Here is a 12,102-nt window from a genome sequence, read left to right on the forward strand (position 1 = left end):
ATCAATAATATAAACCTTTGCCTAAAGAAACACGCAAACATATATATGTATTATGTATCAGCAAATTTACTTTACCAGAAAAAATGTGCGGCTTTTATGTTATGCAGAATTTAGATTCCAATCAGGCTTACCAATAGCTTACTTGTTTACCTAGTCTGTTTTCCTTCTGATCTTTGGAAACCAGTCAACCATATGGAGACTGGATTATACCTCTTGTCCATATTAACATATTACATGTAAAGGCACTTACAACACCCTGTTTCTATTAACCTCAATCACAAATTCAGTCAAGTACCCAATAATATACAGAGCTTCTCAAAATGCGATTCTGGACAACCTGAATTTTTTTTAAATTTTTTTTCCTTTTTTTTGAGAAAGAAAGGGAAAGAGCGATATCACATGCACAGGGGAGGGACGGAGGGAAAGAGAGAGAGAGAATCTTAAGAAGGATTAGGCCAACTGCGGAGCCTGACTCAGGGCTCAATCTCACAACTGTGAGATCATGGCCTCAGGCACCCAGGCACCCCTGGACAACCTGAATTCTAAAGTAAGTCCCCACTCCCAAGTCTGTATTTCCACCCCAAGTTAGTTTAAGAATCTCTGGAAATGAACCCTATTAGCAACTTTTTAAGCATCACTTCTAAGCATTTCTTCTATAGCAGTTCTTATGCAAACCAAAGCCTGAGAAGCACTGGTACCTCCAATAAAGCTCTCTTGACTCATGTTAGAAAATATCCTCTATCAAAAGCATGAAGGTAAAAAAACTGTACAGAAGCAAAGAAGTATAAATTTGGTGTCCTTTTAACATTATTAAAAGCAACTCAGAAAACTTTGTTTCCGGTATACCGAATCAGGGGTATAATAATGAAAATAATAATGAAAATGAAAATAATGAAAATAATAATGAAAAAGTAAAGCTACCTGGTCCAGTTTGCGTTTCAATGTAGATACTTCCTTGGGGTTAGAAAAAGTAATATCCAATCCAGGTGAGATAGCATAGATGAACTCTATCTCATATTCTCGTGCAGCAGAGATGAGTGTCATAAGTTGCTCTGAAGAAGAGAGTCCACGTTTTTAGAATGTAGCACAGAAAACTAAAAGAACCTTCACCTTTCAACTAAAGACAAGAGGTCATTTTCTCCAATTTACGATAGGTCAAGAAAGGAAAAATCCCTGAAATTTTACATGTTGGTCATGTCCAATGTGATAAGTCATACAAAATGCCACAAACCTCATGTGGCTTAATGTCACCCTAAAATCAATAAAGCATTCTCTTTCTTTCATTGCCATTTCTCAGAAATATTGAATTAAGCATTACTTCTCTTACTGAACATAAGCCATTTTTATTTCCTACATTGTTTGAGATGTATGGTTTTTATTTTTTGCAATCTCTGAACTGCAATTCTTATATAAAAAAATCTACATATAACTACTCTATAATTTGGAAGAAAAGAAAAATGTGTTCTTAACAACCAGGGTTAAGTGACAGCCTTAACAATCCTTGTCTTTATAACTACAGAAAATACTCATTACAAATCTGAAGTTTTAAAAATGTGACAATTTTCCTAAGTAAAACTAAATTCTATTCTATACACCAGTAGACCTATCTTTACATAACTTTCAGTGGTATCTCAAGATAGTCATTTGACTATATTTTGATTATTGATCACATAAAATTTCATTACCAGCACCCAAAAAATAATTAGGTTGAACACACACTTAAATTATATAGAGTAGTAAACAAAAACACTAGATGGAGATGGGATACATTTTAATTGATTCTTTGTAATTTAAGAAAACTTTCTGCTTTCAGTGTTTTGGCTGCACTCTATAACCAAGTTATCTTATTAGCTACGTATGTGTACCATTTTAATTCCAAGTATGAAATGTTTCCCCGTTTGTAAGTCCCCAAAGAAAAGCACCACTTGTCTAATTTATAAGGAGGTTCTGTTATGTCCTACTCTATTTACTATGTATTTACTACGTATTTACTATGTATTTACTATGTATTTATGTATTTAACTTAACATTAAGAACACACATAACAAGGATAGTTTGTGATGGCTTTTCACTTCAGTATAAGCCTAGACTAGGGTGAGGTCTTTATTTTAAATAAAGACAAAACCAAGTAATCAAGTGATCAAGACCAAGCCATTCTTGAGTCTGAAGCAAAAGGACCAGTAATACTGATCCTGTCTTTACTTAAAATTTTGGTATCTTGCTCATGGATTTTTTTTTTTTTTTTGCATTAATCTTGGTTTAAAACTTGCATAAGATACTATTTATCTTCATCACTGATTTTTTTTGGAGTCCCTTACTTAAACTTTGTACCCAAGGCAGGCATCTCACTTGCCCTGCCCCAGGCCTAGTCCTGCTTTAGTACCTCTTTGTTCAATGGCCCACTGTTTCAACCACTGACAGAAGTTAAACAGTATAATTTATGATTACAGAACAGGTGGGAGTCAGACTGCCATAACCATGAATCACACCATGGCCGGCCAACATGAGTACTTCTTTCAATCTACACTAACTCACACAGAATTTACCAGATAATAAAAATGGAAACGACCTACAAAGAGAAAATGAAATATTTAATAAAATTCTTATAATGTACGTTACAGCTCTTTTCTTCCCATATTCTGAATTTATGGATTAAAAAGAAAAAGATTACCAGCTTCTTCCACTGAATACATCTCTCGCCAAAACATCCTATGTTTGTAGTCATCTTTTGGGGCATACAAGTATGTATTTAATTCCCATTTCTGGAGCCTTAAGGGGAAAGAAAATTACATATGTATAAATAGGCAACATGTAAAGGCTGTAAATCCCAAATTTTTCCTTTCCTTGGAGCATCTCCATCTCTTAAAAAGCTAGTAATATTCTGGGACAACAGCTTTTAACCTTTTTGTAATCTAGCGGAATTGTAAAAAATTAAATATTATAAGGAATGCCAACAAATTAAAGTCTTAAATAAAAACAATAGCTCTGAATGACACAGATAAAGCCCAAAACCTATTCAGCTTCCCCAGAAACTTTGAAAACCCCTGGCCTAGGTGAAGGAAAGGTAAAAGACCAAGGTCAAATGACTTCTGCAACTGAGAAATCATCAAAATTCATATGGCCTATTCAGTGTTAGTTTATCTTCAAATAAAAGGAAATATTGATGGTTTAAGACTACTTCACAAAGTAAAAAATTTACCTTCTAAAGAGTTCTTTCCTCTGTTCCATAACCCAAGGTCTTCCATAAAATCCTAGATTCAAAGTAAGAATGAAATTATTTTCAAGTTTCAAAATGTGGTAAACAATTTATTGACAAAAGCAGATTACAAAACATACAATATAATCCCATTCTGAAAAAAAGTGTGTACAATATATCCAAAGGATATTTAGTAAAATATTAAGATGTCTTTGGGGAAAAAAAAAAAAAAACTCATTAAGGTGTCTCTGGATAGTGATATTAGAAAATGACTTTTATTCCCCTTTTATTTAGGTAAATTTTCTTATTTTTCTACCATTAACACTTATTACTTATGCAATATTTAAAAAAAAAATTTTTAATGTTTATTTTTGAGAGAGACAGAACATGAGCAGAGGAGGGGCACAGAGAGAGGGAGACACGCATCCCAAAACCTAACTTTAAAAAAACTTTTTAAAAATAATCTCCACACCCAATGCCATGCTGGAACTTATGACCCAGAGATCAAGAGTTAGATGTTCTGACTGGGCCAGCCAGGTACCCCTAAACCTAACTTTCTTTCTTTCTTTCTTTTTTTTTCAATGTTTATTTTTTCAGAGACAGAGGCAGAGAGAAAGGGAGACTGAGGATCCCAAGCAGGTTCCAGGCTCCGAGCTGTCAGCAGAGCCTGCACTGGGCTCAAACTCACCAACCAAACCCTGAGATCATGACCTGAGCAGACTGAGCTACCCAGGTACTCCTAAACCTAACTTTTTAAAAGATCTCAATCTTACAATAGAGGAAGGGGAAGCAAAGTAATCCCAAACCACTAATAATAACAATTACTACTTGAGAGAGGAATTGAATTGCCTTTAGAGTGGGAGATTTAAAAAAAAAAGTAGGGAAAAAAACAGGAACAGAATTAGGAAAGAATCTGATTGAACCAATTTTATGATCGCCTTATTTTTTTTTTAAAGTTCCTGATACAATAAAAGGGACCAAAAATGCCTTAAACTATATTCACAGCAAACTCAACAGTGGAACTGGCCCAAAAAGGAAACTCTTGAGGAGTCTCAATTCCAGAGCAAAGGTTTGAACAACTGGAAATGCAAGAATGTGACTTGCTCTACTGTCCCAGAAGGGAGGTAAATCACTAGTAGTGCATAATGCAGGAAACAAACCAGCAGAGGAATGACTTCAGTCCTGATATAAGCACCAAACTGGTACCTGCAGCTCCACTGTGTGCGAATCACACCTTATAGCTTGCCTAACCTTTATTTTCCACCCGTCTCGGTCTAATCACCTGCAAGAGAGAAGGACAGGGGCGCCTGGGTGGCTCAGGTCATGATCTCGCGGTCTGTGAGTTCGAGCCCCGCGTCAGGCTCTGTGCTGACAGCTCAGAGCCTGGAGCTGCTTCGGATTCTGTGTCTCCCTCTCTCTGCCCCTCCCCTGCTCAAGCTCTGTCTCTGCCTCAAAAATAAACATTTAAAAAAAATTTAAAAAAAAAAAAAAAGAGAGAGAAGAACAGCCCCTCAGGAGTACCATGAAGATGGTTAACATATTATGAACATAAAATGCTATTCTCTCTCACACACACACACACACGCAGAAAAAACACACAGTCTACTTAAGACTACCTAAAACTGACATTTCTGTAACGTATTAAACTCGTCTCTAGACACGATGGTTATTCTGCACAGCAAACATGGACAAAGACAACAAAACAAAAATTCACTGCATACTATGTATGAAACTGCAGCACTTTCCATCAATAATTCAGTTACCTTCTTACAAGTAATTTAGGGGCACTTAGACGGCTTAGTGGGTTAAGCGTCAGACTCTGGCTCAGGTCATGATGTCCTGGTTCGTGGTTTCAAACCACCCTGTGCTGACAGCTCAGAGCCTGAAGCCTGCTTCTGATTGTGTGTCTCCTCCTCTCTCTGCCCCTCCCCCGTGCACGCTTTCTCTCTCAAATAAACATTTAAAGAATTAAAAAAATTTTTTAACATTAGGTAAATTTTATACGTCTTTACTGCTTTCCTACAACATTTAGCATTATCATTTTTCTCTCCAAGGAATAGGCATTAAACACTCCTTTAGAGTTGCTTCAATATATAAAAGACACATTTTTATCTTCAGAAGCCCTAACTTTGCTCTGAGTCAGGTTCATGGTTTTGGTTAACTGGCACCACAAAGAGGAAGCAGTGCTATTATGCAAGTTACAACCAACAAAGATTTGTGAGGGAAAGAAAAATTTTAAAAAGGAATCCTGCCAATCCCTACGTTATTTCCTTTCTTCATTCATTTTAGGAATACCAACTTAGGAGTACTTAAAAAAAAATCAGGTGCTCAGTCACCAAAAAAATACAGAGGTATGGAGGGAGGAGGAACAATAGATAACAGACAACTCTATTCTCTGAGTAGTTCCCTTTCAGTACTACTCTGAAAAAACAAACCAACTTAAACCACAAGCTTTTCTCCATAATTACTGAAGATGTAATAGACAAAATTTCTTTAGCCTCACTCTCGTCTAGCTCTAAAATTTCTATATCCTCCAGCACTCTTCAACCCTCCACCCAAAGATCCCTGATGACAAAATAGACTTTTTCTAGAATCTCCATGCACGCAAACAAGCCCAATTAAATACACCAACAGATTAAGTCACACAGAGCAATCATGTTTCCACAAACATGGACTCCAAATACATAAGTAGCTTTCCATTCTGTCTTCCCCCCAAATTCTACAAGACCTTTAACTCTGCAGAACTGTTTCACTCCTTACTGTAGCTACATAGTAGTCTGTTTTCTCCTCCAATTAATTTATCTAAAATACCACAACCACGACCCACCCTTCAAATAAACACTCTTTGTAGGCTGACAACACTAGAAAAGCTGAAGCTCTCAACGTGTAGGGAAAACCTTTCTACTTCTCCATACCTTTTTGGTCTTTTGTAACAACTAATTCTTACACAGTGTTACTCCCATGCATCCCATTACATACAGGAAAGAACTAATAAAGCAAACAACTAGGAAACTCTAAGTAGGCCAAAAGACTTCAGAAAATTAAAATATATGCTGTACTCAAGGAAACAGCAATAAGGCAACTGACTCATGCTTCCACAGAATATTTGGTTGAATATTCACTATATTCATAAACTGCGGTACAATCTTCAGGTCATTTTCCCCAACGACAAAAATAAATAATCAAATTAAATAATTAAATAAATCCTGCATTCTTTTTAAATGGGAAGTGAGAAAGTCAAAAAAACATTTTAAACCTCTTCTGCAGCTCCTAAATTAAAATTCTGTACCCCTGATACTATCTAAGTCAAAGCTTCATCTCCTAGAGCCAAAGCACAGCAGCTGGCAAAGGACAATTTTGTAGGCTGCAAGAGAATCTTCAAAGGGTGGGGGGCAGGGACTGACTACAAAAAAAAAAAAAAAAAATCTAAGCAAACGGGAATTTGTAAAATCATAGCTCCACTGTGCTTCTCTTCGCTCCCGGAGTACAACAAGCACATCCGTGTGGATGTTATTTCCCCCCCCCCCCGCCACGGGTGAGGACAGCAGGACTATACACGTTTTTCCATTTGAACATAGACCACCCTACGGAACAAGATCCCAAGGTACAAAGACTTGTAACTCAGAGCCTAACACTAGGCTCCTTACTACCGCCTCCGCAGGAGCCAAGCCTGGCTCCAGCCCAAGGCGGGTGGGGTCAGGCATGTTAATAGCCAGAGGGGAATTCAACGCTGCATAACAACGTGAGAGAAGACTTGCCCACCATCGCCTCTCCCCTCTCCAAAACAGGATCAAGTTTCAGGGCCCAAAGAGTGACACCTTTTTAGAGCCTCCTAAAGTATCCCCCACACGAGCAGAGAATGTTACTGGGACGGAACGGGAAGGAGGACGTTCTCGCCCAGCCCGCGCCAGAGCGCTCACCTTCCACTACGCCACATAGGAACCTCCGAGCTCCTCCTGCCGCCCCAGCCACCGCTGCTCCCCCGGCCCCTGCTGGGTTGTCTTCTCCGGGGGCCGGAGCTGCTGGCGGCTCCAACGATGCCCCCGCGGAAGCAGCAGGGTTGGAGTTCAGCTCGCTCTCCCGCTCCTCCAGCGCCGCCTGGCTCTCCTTCTGCACCATCCTCCTGCCCCCGGCCGCCGCCACCTCTGTAGGTCCTCCTCGGCCTCCGTCCGTTGGGCCGCCGGCCCGGAGCCCTGGAAAGGGCCTCGGCTCCAAGCGCGCGCCCTTCGTGCTCCTTCCCCTCCCCCTCTGCCCTTCCCCCTCCCTTCCGCAGGGACCCGAATGCCCGGATGAGAAGGGCGGCGGCACCGGCGCGAGCCCTTTGTCAGCCGCTGCCTCAGCCTAAGCTGGGGAGCCGGAAGCCCAAGCGGAGGGCGAGGCCGCGACCTCTCGTTCTCTGGAGGCAGATAGCCAAACCTCCTTTTCTTGGTCGCAGTTAGCTTCTGCTGCTTCCCGATAATCTTAGCTCTTCCGCTGTTCCCCCTCAAAGCCCCTAGGTCTCCACCACCGCTGCTTCTACCGCCCGCTTCCTGTTTATCCGCACTGCGCCTGCGCTGGAGACCGGCTCAGACCGGTCCCCTCAGCCCGACTCCCCCGCCTTCTTTTGGGCCAGCCTATTGCGCTTCATTCGATAGGGGGAAATAGAACAGAGGAGAGGCGAAAAGCGGGAGATAATGAGGGCAATGGAATGTACCATTTGTGCTCACCACCCTCTAGGACAAGGCAGGCGCCCTGGAACGGACCATTACCCCTGCTGAAGAAGGGGAGTATGGGAGGAGGCTGCAACCGGTTGAGGCAATGGGGAAGGGGGATGAAAAAGAGAGGTGTTTACTCTTTCAGTGCGCAAGCGCGGGAACGAAGCCTCTAGTTCTTAAAGAGATACGAAGAAACTGACCTATTTTCTATTGAGATTCTTCTAATAGGTTGGCTCATTACATCACCCTGACCCAGGATCGGTTCTGTGAAGATAACATTCCAAGGAGCTCAGCTCACCCCTCTGCCTTGAATCATTTTCCCCAACCCCCAGCTTGGCGCTAATCCCTTTAAAAATTAAGTCTTTCGTTCATTCCTTCGTTCAGCAGACACTAATTGAGCTTGCCACTTGCTGGGCTCTTGGGTCACTATGAGCTCACAGTATGGCGATGGAGACAGGCAAGTACATACACAATGCCCGCACGGTGTGCCCAAATGTTACGGGACCCCAGAGGAGGGACTGACTTAATCCTCCTTTGGAGAGAGGTGGCAGCCATGGTTTCGCTTTTTGAGCTGGAACGTAAAGGATGAGTAGGAGCTAGGGTAGGGGAGAAGCAAAGAAAGAGAGCACTCCAGGCTTATGGAACAGAGTACAAGTGTAGCAAGGGTTGAAAAGGCCTGGCATCTTTGGGAATGGAGAATGTGAACTGTGTTTAAGGGAGAACTGAGATCCCTTGGGCCTTAGCATAAATATCATTTCCTTAAGGAATCCTTCCCTGGGCCCTAGATGGGCTTAGGTCCTCTTGCTGTTGTTTGTGCTCAGAGTTCCCTGTAGCCCTGTCATTAGGCGCTGTTTAGTCGGTTGAGAGATCTGTCTCAGCTTGCGAAGTGTGTGAAATGAGCAGCTCACGCTCATTCTGATCATGAAGACTTACTTAGTATCGTCCGTTTTACATTTTGGTCTCATATTCAACTCCTTCAGCGGTAGCCCAACTTAGCTCTCATAGTCCCTCTTCTTTTTAGTCTTAGAGCATTGAGATGGGGGTTACAGGCAAACATTTTCTTAGATATCCTTGGAGGATCTGGGGTTATCATTCCAGCTGACCCCAGCCCTTGGTCTCATGACACTTTCCCCTTTGCCTCATGCGGTGGCAACTGCTATCAAGTCAGCCACAGTTTCATCTACTGTTCTGACTCTGGGGTCCACGGCCCAGGCAAGATCCACTTTCCAGATCTGCACCTCTCAAACTTGAAGGGAAGTTCTTGCTACACATCTCTACCCTCTAGTACCTACAACAGGAACCAGAGGTTCGTAGGCCTATGGTAAATACCTCTGGAATGAATGAGATACATTCATTCATTTTAAATTCTCAGTTTAAATTCTGCACTCAGTTTAAATTCTGGTTAGAGAAACACACAATAGCAAATTCAGTACATACACAGGGACTCAGTTTGTAATAAGTGCTATAAAGGGAGGAAATCTAATGATGTGATAGAGTAACCACAGCAAGGAAAGGCTACTCCAGATAGAAGAATAAGTAGCAATCTATGAGTGAATCATGATAGTGGCTTGGCCTAGGGAATAGCCGTGGAAACGTAGAGCTGTGGTGCATCTTTGGTGGTGGCAGTAGAATAGAGGGAGGGGGCAGCTGCCCCAGTTGGTAGAGCCTGGGAGTTCTGAGAGTTCGAGTGCCATGTTGGACATAGAGATTACTTTTTAAAAATAAAAAAATAAAGGAGTAGAGGAAGAGGAAGAAATGAAGACTACTAAATTTTATTACTTCTTAAAATATTTTTGATGTTTATTTTTGAGCAAGATAGAGGGACAGAGTGTGAGCAGGGGAGGGACAGAGAGAGACATACACAGAGAATCCACAGCAGGCTCCAGGCTCTGAGCTGTCAGCACACAGCTCGACTCGGGGCTCAAATACTAACTGTGAGATCACAACCTGAGCCAAAGTCAGATGCTTAACCAACCAAGCCACCCAGGTGCCCCAAGACTACTAAATTTTAACCTGAGCAACTAGGTAGATGACGTCATTTATTGAGCTGGGGAAGACTGAGAAAACATGAATCAAAGTTCTATTTTGAACATGTTAAGTTTGATCATTACAGGTCCATATGAATATGTCAAGTAGGCAGTTGAAGATATGGATCTTGAAGCTCAGAAGAGAATTCTGGGGATATAAACTTAGGAGTTATCTGCATATAAATGGCATTTAAAGCCATGGGACTGGATGTGATTTGGAGAAGAGACTCAGGTCTGAGCTATGGGGCTCAACGTTTAGAATTCCAGTTGAGAAGGATGAGTTTGTAAGAGAGTGCTAAGAAGCAGTGGCCAAAAAGGTAAGAGGAAAATCAGGAGAGTATGAAATACTGGAAGGCATGAAAGAAGTGGTTATTTATTTATTTATTTATTTATTTATTCTTGAGACAGAGAGAGAGCATGAGTGGGGGAGGGACAGAGAGAGGGAGAGACACAGAATCCAAAGCAGGCTCCAGGATCTGAGCTGTCAGCACAGAGCCCGGTGCGGGACTCAAACACACAAACCACAAGATCATGACCTGAGCCAGAAGTCAGACTTTAACCAACTGAACCACCCAGGCGCCCCATGAAAGGAGTGTTTTGAGATGGAGCAGTTGACAACATTCAGAATCCAACCAGCGGCCAGGAAAAAAAATATCAGACTGCCAACCTACTGATTTTTTTTTCTGAACCCATTTATGTGTCTTGGCTCTGGGATACTTCTCACCTCACTCAACCACAGACTTCAGCTTCCTTTAAACTTGAATCTACCTGGGGCACCTGGATGTCTCAGTCGGTTAAGTGTCTGACGTCGGCTCAAGTCATGATCTCATGGTTCGTGAATTCAAGGCCGGCATCAAGCTCTGTGCTGACAGCTCGGACCCTGGAGCCTGCTTCAGATTCCGTCTCTGTCTCTCTGCCCCTCCCCTACTTGCTCTCTGTCTCTGTCTCTCAAATATAAAAAATAAAACATTAAAAAAATTAAAAAAAAACTTGAATCTACCCTAAAACATAGAGACCATCTCTATACCTAAGCGAGATATATACACACACTCACCATACTCATTCATCCAATCACACAATCATTTACACAATTGTTGAATACCTATTATATGCTAGGCCTCAAGGATAGGATCATCAGTGGGGCAAGAAAACCTAGTCCTGGCTCTCAAAGAGCCCTCAGGAGTTTGTATCAAATAAGACAAATAATCATTCAAATAAATATATGGTAACAAACTGAGAAGTGCCATGAAGGAAAAGTGTAGGGTCCCATAAGAGCCTGTCACAGTGTCGCTTTGTTTAGACTGTGTGTGATATGGATAGCATCCAAATCTTTACTATATTCCAAAGCTTTACTATATCCCAAAGCCACCCTGGACAGAGACTTGGGAGACTGGGTCTAGTCTGAATCCTCCTATAAACTCACTAGGTGACCTTGAGCACGTCCTTTCCCCTCTTTGGGCCTTTTTCCTTTCCTGTATAATGGAAAGCTAGACCATAGGTTCTTAACTTCAGGTCCATGGTCGGACTTCAGGGATACAAAAATGTGTGGAAAAGTGTACATGTTTTTTTTTCTTCTGGAAGTAGGCCCATAACTTTTATCAGATCTTTTGGAGGGGCTGTGACCCAAAGAAATCCAAGGACTTATGAAGCAAATAGTCAAGGGAGAATGTGAGCAGGAAACACAGATGACAAAATGATGGGATTCTGGAAGTAAGTTTCCCTTTCTTGAACACCATATTCCTCCCTTTACCTTGTCAATGTGTACAGTGATGGAAGGCCTGATCCCCCTTCTATGGAAGGTGAAGCTTAGTCACCACATACTGGTGCCCCAGCAAAAGGATAGGTGGAACCTACCACTGGTGGCCCCTCTCCAGAAAGAGAGCAAGGCCACCATTCCACACAAGAAGTCTCTACTCCCTTTGTGTCACTTGCTCCATGGTGACCTGGGTCCACCCCATATGGTCCCTCATCATTCTTGGCTGGAGTATAAACACAAACATATGTCCATATTGGAGGCAAGGTTAGGATGTTTACACAAAGGAACTTTCATTAGAAACTAAAGGGAACCGCCCCTCAAAAGAAAGCACACTGACAGGCACCTAGGTGGCTCAGTCAGTTAAGTATCCGACTCTTGATTTCATCTCAGGTCATGATCTCACAGTTTGTGGGATCCAGCCCCACATCG

At 41.8% G+C, this 12,102-nt stretch overlaps 1 protein-coding gene across 1 annotated transcript in view; it reads right to left on the reverse strand.

The window, feature by feature from the left end:
- Positions 1-7,756, reverse strand: part of OGA (O-GlcNAcase) — a 29,056-nt gene extending 21,300 nt beyond the window's left edge. Inside the window, exons 1-4 of the mRNA XM_027062915.2 lie at positions 7,117-7,756; positions 3,200-3,251; positions 2,672-2,769; positions 922-1,052 (exon numbers count right to left, since the gene is read on the reverse strand). Coding sequence (XP_026918716.1) covers positions 922-1,052; positions 2,672-2,769; positions 3,200-3,251; positions 7,117-7,315 — 480 coding nt within the window. The 5' untranslated portion in view covers positions 7,316-7,756. The remainder of the gene's footprint in view (positions 1-921; positions 1,053-2,671; positions 2,770-3,199; positions 3,252-7,116) is intronic.
- Positions 7,757-12,102: the final 4,346 nt, after the last annotated feature.

This window comes from Acinonyx jubatus, chromosome D2 (assembly GCF_027475565.1).
Source record: "Acinonyx jubatus isolate Ajub_Pintada_27869175 chromosome D2, VMU_Ajub_asm_v1.0, whole genome shotgun sequence".
Taxonomy (NCBI): Eukaryota; Metazoa; Chordata; class Mammalia; order Carnivora; family Felidae; genus Acinonyx; species Acinonyx jubatus.